General features: G+C 55.2%; 1 protein-coding gene and 1 pseudogene across 1 annotated transcript; one reads left to right on the top strand and one right to left on the bottom strand.

Annotated features, from left to right (window-relative positions):
- The first annotated feature begins 306 nt into the window (after window positions 1-306).
- On the top strand, window positions 307-935 carry LOC115641704 (annotated as a pseudogene).
- A 7,802-nt stretch (window positions 936-8,737) lies between these two features.
- Window positions 8,738-11,037, bottom strand: LOC115641703 (olfactory receptor 1E5-like). The gene is made up of 2 exons (XM_030545033.1): window positions 10,931-11,037; window positions 8,738-9,689 (listed from the first exon to the last, which is right to left on the bottom strand). Exons 1-2 carry the CDS (start codon window positions 11,035-11,037, stop codon window positions 8,738-8,740), a joined length of 1,059 nt encoding a protein of 352 aa, XP_030400893.1.
- Window positions 11,038-15,634: the final 4,597 nt, after the last annotated feature.

The raw sequence follows: 15,634 nt of genomic DNA, 5'->3' as shown, positions 1-15,634 counted from the left end.
CTTCCCCTGAGGCCCTGCCCACCATTCGCATGAAGGGGGGGCGGAGAGGAGCACCCACTGCCAAAACCAGAAGGTAGCACCCTTATGGGACATTTTCCCCAACGGGAGCTGCTGCATTCACTCAGGGCCATGCCCCAGCCTGCGTTTTGCAGGAGATCCCAGTGGACCTGTCTAGGCTCGGAAGCTCTGAATCTGGTTAAACAATACCCAGTGAAGTCTTCCTCTGACACAGTGGCGGTTCCTGGGCTGGCTCCCATCCCCCTTTGTCCTAGGTGTGTGTGTTTGGAGGGTCTCATCGTATCGCAAATGAAAAACGAGGCCCGGCTCCTTGTCCTGGCTGCTCTTCTCCGCACCTGGTCCCATCCGGCTTCCTCCGACTTGCCCATGGGCGACCAAAATGCCGATTGCCTGGCCCCGATATATTTCTTCAGCATCACCTCCTGGCTGATGTCTCACCTCCACTCCCTGCTGCACACCTGCATCCCGCCTCTCCTTCTACGCCTCCAACCAGGTCCTCCACTTCTTCTGTGACATCTTTCCCCTGCTGACCCTCTCCTGCTCCGACACCAGGCTCAATGCCCTGGTGGTGCACACCGAGGAGGCCCTAGTGGTCAATGGGGCGCTGGTTTTCATCTTCCTGCGTCGCCATTGTGTCCGCCGTCATCAAGGTCCCTTCGCCTGAGGGCAAGCGCAAGACCTTCTCAACCGGTGGCTCGCACCTGGCTGTCATAGCAGTCTTCTACAGCACCATCATCTGGGACTACTTCCAGCCCTCATGCAGCTCCTCTGCCGAAAAGGATGCTCTGGCAGCTGTCATGTACACTGTGGTCACCCCCATGCTCAACCCCTCCGTCTTCTACACCCTGAGGGATGATGAGACGAAGGGGGCTCTGAGAAACGCCATCAGCCGGATGGTGGCCTCTCTGGGGACGTAGGTGCTACTTGGGTGGACTTGGCTCGCCCCAGCGCCCAGGAGATGGAGTGTAGGAACTTCACTGTACAGTCTAGAGGCTGGCTCTAAAGTGAGCTTTGGGGGCCACAGGCTGACAAGGTATTGCTGAATTTTGAGTTGTTTTCTTGAGTCAACCTCTTTTTGAGTCCCCTCGATGGATGCTCTTCTTGAGTTGTCTTTCTGAGCCATACTTTTCTTGAGTTGTCTTTCTCAGTCAATTTCTACCTGAAAAGCAGCAAAAAGTCCTGTGGCACCTTATAGACTAACAGACGTATTGGAGCATGAGCTTTCATGGGTGAATACCCACTTCGTCGGATGTGTGCTCCAGTACGTCTGTTAGTCTGTCTTCCTTCCTCTTCTTCTGTTGTCGTCTTCTTTAGTAACTTTCTTCTGATGTCTTCCTTTGGAGCTGTCTTCTTCCTGAGTCATATTTTTCTAGAGTCTTCTATTTGAGCTGTCTAGTTGAGTCATCTTTTTGGGTTGTCTTACGTCAACATCTCTGTCCTACTCAGACGCCCTGCGATAACTTCCTCTCATTAGCTCTGTTTTTTCCAGTGCCGGTCTGATAGCTCAGAGCTCTCCGGGGGCCCCGTTAATTCGCCTTTTAGTCTGCGGAGTTCCAATGGAGCTGTCTCCCAGCTGAGCTCGTTAGCAAAAGGCCCTTGGGGGAGATCGTGGCGCTTCGCCCTCGTCAGCGGCAGGTGCGACTCCCTCGGCGGGACCCAGGCTGGTTCAGGTGCTTAGGGTTGCTGGGGGTCTCCAGGCCCAGCTGGAGGTGAGGGACTCTGGGAACTGAGTGCTGTTCCCAGGGCAGTAAACTGTGCACCCCCCCAGAGACTGGGCAGAGCCACCTGCACCGTGGCCAATCGGGCACCTCTGCCAGGGGAACCTGGAGTTGGAGCAGAGAGGTGATTTTCCATGTGTATTTGGCCCTGGTGTGATTGTAACTGAAGCCCAGTTTTGGGGTGTACCTTTAAAAAGAGGACAGGGAAAAATTGCAGAGGGGGGCCTGTGACACTCTGTACCTCAAAATAGCACCCTGGAGCCCCCATATTCATCCTGGTGATGTGGTTGTGATGGGTTTGGTGCAATGCGTGCCTCGCGAGGGATTGTTTGAGACGTCAGGATCGGCTGAACGTTGCTACCCTGTTGGCTGGTGCGTGGTCTTGTTGGCAGGGGAGCTAGCAAGTATTGCTGAGTGTTTGTCACTGAAATACATGGCCAGTGGGAACACCCACAGCCGGCCTTTCAGTGGCACGAAAGGAGCAGCACATGGACAAGATGGATTTACATCTCGATTGGCCGGGCAGGTGTTGAGGGCCCATCAAGAAGAATCCACTCTCCTGGAAACTCCTTAGAGGGGGCACATACCCCATGGGGGTGGCCTGACTCCCATGTCATGGCCAGGAGCTTTCTAGCACCTGGAGAGAAAGTATAAACGAGGGTCCGTAACCTCACCACTGGGCCTCTCCCCTCCTGCATCACCTGGACTATCTCTCGGACAACAAAGCCTTTGAACTGGGGAGATTGGTCCCAGGCTGGAAGGGAATCCAGCCTGTGTACTGAGAACCGGGAGCTGTCTGGCCCGGGTGGAGAAGAGCCGGCTGATTCCAATCTTGCTTCGTCTGATAAAGTTTCACATTTAGCCTGCGAGTCTATTTTTATTTCCTAGGTAACCAATTTTGACCTCTGTGCCTACCACGTATAATCCCTGACCATCGAGTCGTCTGCAGTTAATAAACTCAGTGTAATGGTTCATCCTGCCCAGTGAGTTTGTTGCAAGTGGTTGGGGAAATCTGCTCCGATTACAAAGGCGGATGTGCGTCCACTTCCCTTTGACGAGGGGGTGAACTAATGAATGAGCTTGCACTGTTCAAGGGAAGGTCCTGAGCAGCATAAGAGGGGACATCTACGGGGCGCAAGGCGGGCGGTCTGGGGAAATTGGCTGGGGTCTCCCTGTGTCTAATTCATGAGTGGCTAAGAAAGCGTTCATGCAGCTCTGCTGGGGGTGTCCCTGGGTGTTGATGGCTGAGTGATCACAGCCCCTGAAGGGGCTTGCAGCTGGTCAGTGGCATGGCCTTAGGTGAAACAGGACAGGCTGGAGAGTTTAAGAGGACTCGGCGGTCACGCAGGCTAGGTTGTACCCCCGGGTTATGTCACAGGGTATATGGGGGAGAGAGAGAGAGAGAGAGAGAGAGAGAGAGAGAGAAGGGTGTGTGGCTGGGGATAGATAGATAGATAGATAGATAGAGGGGGTGACTGGGGATAGATAGATAAAGAGGGTAGATGGGGATAGATAGATTAGATAGAAGGGGTGGCTTGAGATAGATAGATAGATGGGCGGCTGGGGATAGATAGATAGATAGATAGATAGATAGATAGATAGATAGATAGATAGAGGGGGTGGATGGGGATGATAGATAGATAGATAGAGGGGGTGGATGGGGATGGATAGATAGATGGTATGGGGATAGGTAAATAAAGAGATAGATGGGTGTGTGGGGATCGAGGGGGTGGATGGCAAAGATGGCACTTGCTGCCAATCCTGTAAGGGACTAAAGATTTATTCACCAGGAGAAAGAAACGAGGGAGTTATTTGCACTGTGAAAGACACTCTGTGAGCTGTTGGTGCCCTGGATAGCCCTCCCTGAAAATGCCAAGGATACTCCCCAGACTGGTGGGTAATAGTGAAGTTAGACTCACCAACCAGTCACAAACTGGCTCCCAATCAGCACCTGGGGCCAGTATAGTGCAAAGTTATTTAAAAACTCTGCTCACTAAATGAAACATTCTTCTGACCCCAAAGGGCCAGCCATGTTTTCAGGTCAATATTACGTTGGATCTGACCCAAAATACCATGCTGCAGCCAATCCTTCAGCATCTAAAACTAAAGGTTTATTATAACAGAAAGAAGGAATGAGAAGAGAGTTGTTAAACGGTAAAGCAATCACATAAATACAAAGACAAATGGATATAAACTGGCCATCAGGAAATTTAGGCTTGACATTAGATGAAGGTTTCTAACCATTAGAGGAGTGAAGTTCTGGACCAGCCTCCCAAGGGGAGTAGTGGGGGCAAAAGACCTAACTGGCTTTAAGACTAAGCTTGATAAGTTTATGGAAGGGATGGTATGATGGGAGAGCCTAATTTTGGCAATTAATTGATCTTTGACTATTAGCGGTAAATATGCCCAATGGTCTGTGATGGGATATTAGCTGGGTTGGGATCTGAGTTCCAAGAGAGGATTCTTTCCTGGGTGCTGGCTGGTGAGCCTTGCCAACGTGCTCAGGGTTTAGCTGATCGCCATATTTGGGGTCAGGAAGGAATTTTCCTGCAGGGCAGATTAGCAGGGTCTTTTTCACCTTCCTCTGCAGCGTGGGTCATGGGTCACTTGCTGGAGGATTCTCAACACCTTGAAGTCTTTAAACCACAATTTGAGGACTTCAATAGCTCAGAAATAGGTCAGGGGTTTGTTGCGGGAGCGGGTGGGTGAGATTCTGTGGCCTGCTTTGTGCAGGAGGTCAGACTAGATGCTCATGATGGTCCCTTCTGACCTTAAGGTCTAGGAGTCTATGACTTCAAAGTCTATATATCAGGTTCTAAACTCTGGTGAGTTTGCTGGATTGTAAAGTCTCTCTGGAACACACCCACCACGAGGATGGGTCAGTCAGTCCTTTCTTCAGAGCGTCAGTTTGTAGAGAAGCGACTCCAGAGGTGAGGAGCAGGATTGAAGACAAAATGGAGAGGATGCAGCTGCCTTTTCATATCCTTTGCCGTGTGGCGTCCACATCCTGTGTCCCAGACACAAGCTTCACAGCACATGGCATGGAAAGGCCTTAGAGGTTTCTGTCCACCGGCCTGACTCAAGGCGTAGCCCTGGACTTCTCTCAGTGGCCTCATTGTACAGCTGAGAGGCCATCAAGCAGGCTGGCTTGTGCTGGTGCCAATCTCCAGAAACACAGTACAAGTTGGATGTACGAATATCTCACACGTATTTATAACTCATAATACACTAATGATACACACATACAGCCGTGATTATCATAGTTAGCCAGTCCTACCTTTCCCGCTGATACCTCACATGGCGTATCTGGTAAAAGCCGTTGCAATTTTGTAATGTTGGTCTCAATAATATTGTAAATGGGTCACCCCTATTCCATACAGCGTCACAGACGCACAAATGAGAGACGGTCCACAGGTGCTGTAATACGTGAGATCTCTGCGTTCTGTAGGGCTAACTGGCTGGGGACCCCAGGCCTATGAGGGGAGCTCACATCCACCGATCTTTGGCGCCCGATGTTCGCTGGACAGGGGAGGACCCCTCTTGTGGGGACAGAGCGTTTCACTCTGGGTGACGTGTCTCCCCCGACCAGGGGGTTCCCAGTCTTAGTGAACATTTCTATAGTCACAGAGTAAATGTGGCAGATCCCAGGTGGGGACAATGGGCTGTAGCTCCATTGGAGTCAATGGGGCAGATCCCAGCTGGGGTCAATGGGTCATAGCTCCATTGGGGTCAATGGGGCAGATCCCAGCTGGGGTCAATGGGTCATAGCTCCATTGGGGTCAATGGGGCAGATCCTAGCTGGGGTCAATGGGCCGTAGCTCCATTGGGGTCAATGGGGCAGATCCCAGCTGGGGTCAATGGGCCGTAGCTCCATTGGAGTCAATGGGGCAGATCCCAGCTGGGGTCAATGGGTCATAGCTCCATTGGGGTCAATGGGGCAGATCCCAGCTGGGGTCAATGGGCCGTAGCTCCATTGGGGTCAATGGGGCAGATCCCAGCTGGGGTCAATGGGCTGTAGCTCCATTGGAGTCAATGGGGCAGATCCCAGCTGGGGTCAATGGGCCATAGCTCCATTGGAGTCAATGCGGCAGATCCCAGATGGGGTCAATGGGCCGTAGCTCCACTGGAGTCAATGGGGCAGATCCCAGCTGGGGTCAATGGGCTGTAGCTCCATTGGAGTCAATGGGGAAGATCCCAGCTGGGGTCAATGGGCCGTAGCTCCATTGGGGTCAATGGGGCAGATACCAGCTGGGGTCCATAGGCCGTAGCTCCATTGGGGTCAATGGGGCAGATCCCAGCTGGGGTCAATAGGGCTGATCCCCATACAAATATACCCCCCTATTTTCAGTTGGCGCCGTTGGCCCTGCCCCACAGAGTTTAATGTGGGGGCAGGACAGGAGAAGGGGAGCTGAGGTGAGCTGAGCTGGTCCAGTTTTTTGCCCCATCGGGACCTACCCCTTGTCGCTGGGTCCTGTTGGGTTGGGCTCTACAGGACTTGAATCATGTTGGTGTCTCTTCTGTCCCTGCTCCAATTTTCAACCTTCTTTTGAAACCGGGTCCCCCCAGCACTGGGCCCAGGATTTCAGGATGGGTCTCTGCGCTTCCGGACACCAAGGGAAATCACCTCCATGAGGGTGTTGGGGCCTGTGCAGTGCCTGGCATGATTGGGCCCTGATCTCAGTCGGGGTGTGAGCAGCTCCTGGCACAATGGGGCCCTGATCTCAATGGGGATCTGGTAGATAGACAGACAGGCCAGTGTAGAAGGACATGGGAGGGGGAATAGTCACTGCTCGGACATGTAGTGAGAGGCAGCAAAGAGGAGCTAGGGGGGCGGGGAAACTGAGGCAAGGGATGGGGCAGGGACTTGGCCAGGGCCGGCCAGCAGGTTGCATGTCATGGCTCGGAATGGCTCAGGGCCCTTTGGCTGGGTTTTCCCGCCACGGCTCAACATTTCAAACCCGAGACCCGTCAGCAGGTAGGGATTGGAAGTGGGGGTTGGGGTCATCACACGGTTTTGCTCAAGCTCCCTGATGGGAGAGGCTAAGACAGGATTTTGGGGATGGGAAAGAGCATAAGGGAGCCTGGAAAGATGTGGGGCTGTCTGAGACGCCAGCCGGCACGTGCAGGAGGGAGGGAGATAAAATGGGCCCCCCTCCACTGTCCAGCGCTGCCCAGGGGAGACCCCAAAACAGGACCAAGGTGACGCCTTTGCTCTACCCTGCCATGTCTTTTCCCTTCAATTGCCATTTAGCTCACCCCCCTCCTGTGGGTCCCTCAGGCTGTCTTCTCTCTTCATGGGCCATGGGAGACCAGCTCTTGGCCTCCGCATCAACCTGGCAGCTCGCCAGTAAGCCCGTGACCAGGATCCACTCTCATTTTTCAGGGCAGTGCAGTGGTCAGGAAGGATTAATTTCCCCCAGGGCATGTGACCCAGGGACTTCTAGGATCCCAGCTGAATCCAAATCAAGTCACCTCTCTGCTCCGACGCATGATTCCCTTATTAATCCATCCCATTGGGGCTGAGTTTTATTTTTCCCTGGTGGGGATGCTCCACACCTGGTTGTCCTGAGGCCCCGCCTCTACTCTGCCCCTCCCTTTGAGGCCCCGCCCTCATCCCCGCCCCCTTCCTGAGGCCCCACCCTCATTCCACTCCTTCCTGCCCCCACTCCACGCCCTCCCCGAGTCCCCCGCCTGCCCACAGCTAGCTCCTCTCTGCCCCCCCCCCCAGTTTTTATTGATGTACATTTCCACCATTGTGGGCAATTGGCTGGGGTGTCCAAACGATGGGGGCGGGGGGGGGGTGTCAGACACTAATTAGTTAATGACAGGGGAGGCTGAGATTCCGAAAGATCAAAGTTTGTTGTCCTCAACCCACACACCGTGCACATCACGTCAAGACAGACAAAGGAATATCCTGAAATCGCTCCGCTGTCAATTTTGCTCGTTAGCGTCACTGAGCAATTAAAAAAGTGAATCCTTCCTCTCCCGGCTGTACTGTTAATAACAGTATTTGAATCGAGGCTGCGCAATGGGAAATGAACGAACTTTATTGAGCTGACACTTATTTACCTTATGGAAATGAAAGCCGGTGACTGCAGAAATGGCACATTTCCATGGGCTGCCAATCAACATTATTCAGGATTTTCACCTCAGGGGCAGCTCCGTCTTTTCGGCTGCGTTCGAAATACGAAATCAAGCTGCAGAACGTCAGCATTTCCCACAGACCAGAACGTCAGGTTTTATCCGCCCCGTGTGGAGGAGGAAAAGCCACAGATTCGAATGAGGAACGAAAGAAATTTGATTGTCACCGGCGGCCTGCGGAACTCTCTGCCACAAGACTTAAAACAGGAGCGGGTGCCCAGGACAGCCAGAGTCAGAGAAGCCCAGGCTGCCCCCTGCCAGGGAAATGAGCCTGCTGACTTTGAGGGAAAGTGACCAGAGGACGCTTTGCACATTCCTCTGCCAGCAGCCACTTGAAGACGGGATACCGGGTTAGATGGGCCCATTGCTCTGTTACACGGCAGCAGGGAGAGGTGGGCGATAATACAATGGATTGGGCCCGTGGCTCTCATCGGCGGCAGCAATTCAGCTGCTTCCATTTTCGGGGCCAGGACTTGTGACTTCCAGCCCCGCTGCTCTGACTCACTAAGACCCCACTCCCCACCCAGAGCCAGGGAGAGAATCCAGGAGTCCTGGCTCCCAGGCCCCCCACCCCGCCCTGCTCTAACCACCAGACCCCACTCCCCTCCCAGAACTGAGGAGAGAACCCAGGAGTCCTGGCTCCCAGCTCCCCAGCTCTAACCACTAGACCCCACTCCCCTCCCAGAGCCGGGGAGAGAACCCAGGAGTCCTGGCTCCCAGCTCCCCAGTTCTAACCACCAGATCCCACTCTCTCCCAGGCATGAGGCACTGGACCAAACCTCCCACCTCCCCGCCGGCCACATTAGCCCCATGCCCTCACTGTCCCTGTGTCCTTGGGCCAGGCTCCTCTCCTGCCCGGGCTAGGCTCCCTGGGGTGCCGCCCCCCTCCCCAGCACCCGCCGGAGAGCCCCCCTCATCTCCTGGTTGCGGAGGCTGTAGATGAAGGGGTTGAGGAGGGGAGTGACGGTGGAGTAGAGCAGGGTGGTCACCATGTCCTGCCAGGGGGCGTAGTGGCCGGCGGGCCGGATGAAAAGCCCGATGACAGTCCCATAGAACAGGGCCACCATGGCCAGGTGGGCCCCGCAGGTGGAGAGGGCCCGGCTCCAGCCCCTGGCGGTGGGCAGCTGGGCCAGGGTGGCCACGATGCGCCCGTAGGAGCCGGCCACCAGGAGCAGCGGCCCCAGCACGGCCAGGCTGCCCTCGGCCAAGACGGCGGCGTGGTTGGGCCAGGTGTCCCCGCCGGCCAGGGCCAGGAGCTGGCGCAGGTCGCAGAAGAAGTGGCGGAGGCGGGGGCGGGCGGGGAAGGGCAGGCGGGCGAGGAGCAGGGTGTGCAACAGGGCATGGAGCTGGGCCAGCCCCCCGGAGGCGCCCACCAGCCCCCAGCGGCGCCCAGGGCTCATCAGAGCGGTGTAGCGGAGCAGGCAGCAGACGGCCAGGTAGCGGTCGTAGGCCATGACGGCCAGCAGGAAGTTCTCCAGCACCCCGAAGGTGATGAAGACGTAGCTCTGGGCCAGGCAGGCGGCGTACGGCACCGCCCAGCTCCCGAACGCCAGGGTCCTCAGTGCCGTGGGGGCTGCAGCTGTGGTGAAGCCCACGTCGGCCAGCGAGAGGTGGGCCAGGAAGAAATACATGGGGGCCTGGCGCAGGCGGGGGTCCTGGCGGCTCAGCAGGGACACCAGAAGGTTGCCCAGCAGGGTGGCCAGGTAGATGCCCAGGGAGAGGGGGAAGAGCAGACGGCGTGTAGCCGGGCGGGAGGCGAGGCCCAGCAGGACGAACTCGGAGACGCCGGTCCCGTTCCCCAGCTCCATGGCCCTGCGGGGGGTAGAGCGGGGGACAGAGTTATGGTCTGGCCCCTAATGCCCGGCCCATGGAGCTCTCCAGCCTAGCGCTACCTGCAGGACCCCATCCACCCCTTCTGGCTACTGACCCCCCCATCCATCAATCCTCACATGCCCCTTCCAGCCAGCTGTCTGTCCCCTGCATCTATCCATCCACCCCCCACACCCCTATCTATCTATCCATCCACCCCCCTACACCTGTCCGTCCCCCCATCTGTCCATCCACCCCCACACCCCTGTCTATCTATCCATCCACACCCCTACACCTGTCCGTCCCCCCATCTATCCATCCACCCCCCACACCCCTATCTATCTATCCATCCACCCCCCTACACCTGTCCGTCCCCCCATCTATCCATCCACCCCCACCCCCTGTCTATCTATCCATCCACCCCCCTACACCTGTCCGTCCCCCCCATCTATCCATCCACCCCCCACACCCCTGTCTATCTATCCATCCACCCTCCTACACCTGTCTGTTCCCCCATCTATCCATCCACCCCCCACACCCTCTGTCTGTCCATCCATCCACCCCCACACAACCCCTCTATCTGTCCATTTATCCATCCCCAGCCACCCACTCTGTCCATCCATCCCCACACAACCCCTCTATCTATCCCACCCCCCTCTATCTATCTATTCCCATCTGCCCCCTCTATCATCTATCTATCTATCTATCTATCCATCCATCTCCATACACTCCCTGTATCTATCTATCTATCTATCTATCCCCACACACCCCCTCTATCTATCTATCCTCTGTCCCCCCCATACATTCTATTTATAAATTGGAGTCAAGGATTCTGCATTGGTGGGGTGGGGTCAATTGTTTTGAATGGTAAAACGGTGGGGCAAAGGGGGCCAAGAAGAGGAGCATCCCTCAAAATGTGGGTAATGGGAGCAATACAGCGTGGCCCGTGGAACTCACCGCTACAAGCTATTCCATTGCGCAAGGTACTGGGGGGCTGCCGGGCCAGAGTCCTGCACAGTCATTTGGATTTATCTAGCCTACAGCCGGGAAGAACTGGTATCCCTGCTTGTGCAGAACAGCTCCTGTCAAACCAATCGGCCTTTCTCTGTCTGAGCTTAACCCACTTGGGAACTGGATTAAACTAATCCCGACAAAGGGGACATGTTATTCCAGAATAAGGGAGCCTGCGCGCATGGAGGCAGCCAACCCGCTCTCCATTCACATCCTTCCTTAACTTCCCACACCCGGCTCCCATTTCTTTGGCCTCATCAGGTGCCTGCGACAGTGTGAACAGAATCGGCTTGGCTCCACTTCTCTTGGCCTCCAGAAGTCTCCGTAGCATCTTAAACATGCCCGAAGCGAGACAGGAACCACTTTTCTGGCCTTCTCTCATTCCAGTTGTGATGTCTACTGATTTTCCTGATTTGCATTCCCCTTGTCTGCAGAGAATTACGTTTCTGGGTGCACTTCCCCCAAATTCCACCCTCTCAATTAATGCAACAGAGCTGCCGCGGAAGAGAACCGAGGGTCTGTGACCCCAATAAATAAGTGTCATAATTGTGCAGGCTCCATTTGTGGAGAGAGGCTCTTCCCACAGAGCCTTCTTCTAAAAGTCACATTAAATATCTCATAGCCACGCTAGGTTGTGTTTCAGAGGTGAGCAAATGGGGAAACTGAGGCAGGGACCAGGTGCAGCATCTTGCCCAAGGCTAAAGGGCAGACATGGGGGCTTGAGCCCGGGGTTTTCTCAGCAGTGCTCACCGGTGCCTCTCGGAGCCCCATCCACCGAGAGTGATATTTTTCACCTGCCGTTTCGTGATGCCCAGAGTGGCTGATCCAGGTTACGATCAGTAACGAATGAAAGGAGCGGGGTGGGGACAATTAGTGCCCACCAGCGTGGTTGTGTGGCCAATTGGTCCTGTCACGCTAAGCGGCCTTTCTCCGTATGATCTCAACCCGCTTTGCAGCGGCGTTGAACTCAGCTGGGAAAAGGAGACGTGGGATTCCAGACCAAGACAGTCCCCCCACGACGTGGATTCACGTCACGGTCGCCAGATTATTTCAGCTCCCCGGCCCCAAATTTCCAATCAATGAAAATGGTCCGAGGGTTCAGTTCGGCCGACAGGCGTTGGAGAGAGAAGGGACCTCAGAAACGTCTTGGTTTGTGGGCTGGAAAACGCTTCGTTCGAGCCGAAGGAAACCGCGTGACTTTCCTGGTTCAGCTGAAGGCACGGGAAATCAGTATTCCCCACAGCTCGGCTCTTAAGGAACCTCCAGGCCACAGCCCTACCCTGGATTAGGACCCCGGCACGCACTGCGTTACCCACCCTGGCTCTGACGGGCAAGGTGGTAGCACTGACCTGCCTGGTCCACACCAGATCCCGTCATGGAGAAATGTCTCCCGCCGCTTGCAGGGCTTCGGTAAGGACAGCCAGAGACGAGGCCGGACGTGGGGATTTAAACGCCTCCCCGGCTGGCTCTGGAGAGGCACCTTCGAGATGAAGGGTGGCAGGTCCTGCTCTGGCACCTCGCAGAGGGATATAGATGGGGGAGGCGAAGGAAGGGGTGTGGACAGCTGGGCCCCCTGGCACTGTGGGGGTGGCCCCCCCTTCCCAGGCTGCTGGGAGGTTAATGATGCACAGGAGAAGCAATTAACACATGCTGGCAATTAGGGGCGTGGGGGGGCCTGCCCCCCCATCCTAGGCAGGGTGGAAAATGCAGCGTTATTTCTCCTGCCCCATGTCAACAGCTTGGGGCCCAGTGGCTGTGCTGCAGGCAGCGGTGTGGCGTGTCCCGCTGGGGGCGCTCTCCCCTGGCAGTCAGGGCTGGGCAGGGGAGACGCCATGCGGCAGGGAGTGGGGTGTTATGTGTGGCTGTTCCCAGCTGCCCCACCCCAGAGGTGGCTGCATCTCACCGCCAGGCGAGCCGTCCCCATGCAGAGTTCGGTGTAGTTATTCCCCAGCTGTTCTGCCCCAGAGGTGGCTGCATCTCACTGCTGGGCGAGCCGTCCCCATGCAGAGTTCTATGTAGCTATTTCCTGGCTGTCCTGCCCCAGAGGTGGCTGCATCTCACCGCCAGGCAAGCCATCTCCATGTGGAGTTCTGTGCAGCTGTTTCCCAGCTGCCTCGCCCTAGAGGTGGCTGCATCTCAGCGCCAGGCCAGCCATCCCTGTGTGGCGTTACGTGCCGCTGTTCCTCAGCTGGCCAAGCAGCTTGATTTTGGGTTGTCCTCCACAGAAAAACATTTGTTTTCCCTGTGAGCATTGATGAACTGAAACAATTTGTGGGTTAACGTTGCTTAAAATTTCCTCCCCGGTGCCATCTCCCCTCCCAAAATGGGCTTGTTTCTCCCCTGGTCGCTGCCCTGCCAAACTCTTCGCTCATCCCACGGTGCAAAGATTTTTCCTAATCAGCCCCCCCGCCCCCACAATGCGGGCCTCAGATACATACTGCTGCTGTGACTGTCTTGTAAGACCCAGAACATGGTGAGTGTCCCAGCAGGGTTCTCAAGCTATTAATGGGACACTCCCCAGAGCTAGGTGCATTTTAATCCAGCCGAATGCAGGATTTGCCATCTAGGAACCAGGAGGCCAGGCCAGATTACACAATGAGGGCTGGATCCCGGAAAGCAGGGCTCTGGGAAGGAGCTGGAGCAAACAACTCAACATGAGTTGATCGCTTGATGATTCCCTGTTCTGTTCATTCCCTCTGGGGCACCCGGCACTGGCCAATGTTGGAAGACAGGACACTGGGCTAGATGGACATTTAGTCTGACCCAGTCTGGTCGTTCTTATGAGGGCTTGCAGGATAGGATTAAAATTCAAACTGGAGAAATGGTCTGAAGAAAATTGGATGAAATTCAATTGAGACAAATGCAAAGTGCTCCTCTTAGGAAGGACCAACCTGTTGCACACACAAAATGGGCAGTGACTGCCTAGCAAGGAGTCCTGTGGAAAGGGATCTGCAGGGTCAGAGAGGATTATAAGCTAAAATATGAGTCAACCGTGTGCTGCAGAAAAAGCCAACGTCGTTCCGGGCTGTGTCAGCAGGAGCGTTGTAAGCCAGACACAAGGACAGATTCTTCTGCCCTGATATGGTCTCAGCTGGAGGACTGGGTCCTGTTCTGGGTGCAGGAGAGATGGGGACAAATTGGAGAACATCCAGAGAAGAGCAGCAAACACGATGAAAAGTCTAGAAAACATGAGCTTTGGGGGGCGATTGAAACAAGGGGGTTTGTCGAGTCTGGAGAAGAGACGCCGGTGAGGGGACAGGAGAAGAGTTTGCAAGTACAGAAAACGTGGTTACAAGAAGGAGAAAAATTGTTCTCTGTAAGGACAGGACAAGAAGCAACGGGCTTAAATTGCAGCCAAGGTGGTTTAGGTTGGACATTAGGAAAACCGTTCTGACTGTCGGGTGGTGAAGCTCTGGAATAAGTTGCCTGGGGAGGTTGTGGAATCTCCATCGTTGGGGATTTTGAAGAAGAGCAGGTTGGACAAACCTCTGTCAGGGAGGGTCTCGATAATGCTGAGTCCTGCCATAAGTGCAGGGGACTGGACTAGATGATCTCTTGAGGTCCCTTCCAGTCCTACAATTCTGTGATTCTAGGAGTCATTAGCAACGGGTTCGCTCGCAAACCGGGACGGCGAATCTAGCTGGGGCTGGCGAGCGTCGGTGTTCGATTGAATGACTCGGCTAACAGAGCGGCGAGCAGGCTGGTGCTTTTGGGGCCGGGGTTTGGGTTGAAAACGATCTGGACAAGGGCTCTGAAATCGGGCAGGAGAAATCAGGTAGGGGAAATTGGAGAAGGACCGAGTGCAGCGTATGCCTCCGAGGAAGGAAAAAATCAAATGTGCAGCTGCTGGCCGCATGGCTGACGGGGATGGGGGGTTCCCGCGGGGACAAATCGGATCCAAGCCGACAGCGGGGTGCAGCTACGGAAGAAGCAACTCTCGTTCTGGGGGATATCAAAGGAGGCTCCTACACCATCCTGCTGAGCTCGGTGCTGGGGAGGCCTCAGGGGGATGGTGACAAACCGGAGAGCATCCAGGCGACATGAGCAAAGGTTTAGAAAGTCTGCCTGGTGGGAAGAGGTTAAAAAGCTGGGCCTGCTTTGTCTGGGAAAAAGCCTGAGGGGGGACCAGAGAGATCTGTCCCGAGCTGTTCTGAACAGGCTGGAGATCACCTGCTCTCCGCATCCGCTGAAGGCAGGACAAGCTGGGACGGGCTGAACGCTCGGCCTGGGAATTTGAGGTGAGAGATTAGGAGAAAGTGTGAGTCTCCTACAGACTCCACTCCGGCCTCTGTTGTGTTCTCTGTTTCCCCTTGAATCGAGGACTGGGGATCCCAATGGAGGGGGAAGGGGAACCTGATGGGATACAGCAGCAGCCAGGCTTGGGGTTTCTGGGGGTAGGGCATCCATTGGAAGATGCACAAGCCACAGGGCTCCCCTGGCATTCGCCGACTACAGGAGGGGCCAACACAGAACTTTGTGCTTGGAAAATAACCAGAACATAAGAACGGCCGCATGGGGTCCATCTAGCTCAGGATCCTGGTGCCATGTGCTTGAGAGAGAATGAACAGAACAGGGCAAATATCAAGTGGCCCATCCACTGTGCCGGCCAGTCTCAGCTCCCGGCCATCAGATATTTAGAGACACCCAGAGCATGGGGCTGCCTCCCTGACCATCTTGGCTAATTGCCATCCATGGACCTGTCCTCCAGGAACTTCTCTCACTCTTTTTATGAACCCAGTTCTACTTTTGGCCTTCACACCATCCTCTGGCGAGGAGTTCCACAGGTCAACTGGCTGCTGGGCGAAGAAGTCCTTCCTTCCCTCCATTTTAAACCTGCTGCCTATTAATTTCATCGGGTCACTGCAGTTTTTCTGTTATAGGCAGGAGTAAATAACACGTTCTTATTTACCTTCCCCACCCTAGTCATGATTTCATAG

This window comes from Gopherus evgoodei, unplaced genomic scaffold, assembly GCF_007399415.2.
Source record: "Gopherus evgoodei ecotype Sinaloan lineage unplaced genomic scaffold, rGopEvg1_v1.p scaffold_35_arrow_ctg1, whole genome shotgun sequence".
In the NCBI taxonomy this organism is placed as follows: domain Eukaryota; kingdom Metazoa; phylum Chordata; order Testudines; family Testudinidae; genus Gopherus; species Gopherus evgoodei.
Note: the sequence above shows the minus strand (reverse complement) of the source record. Positions and strands in the feature narration are given on the sequence as shown.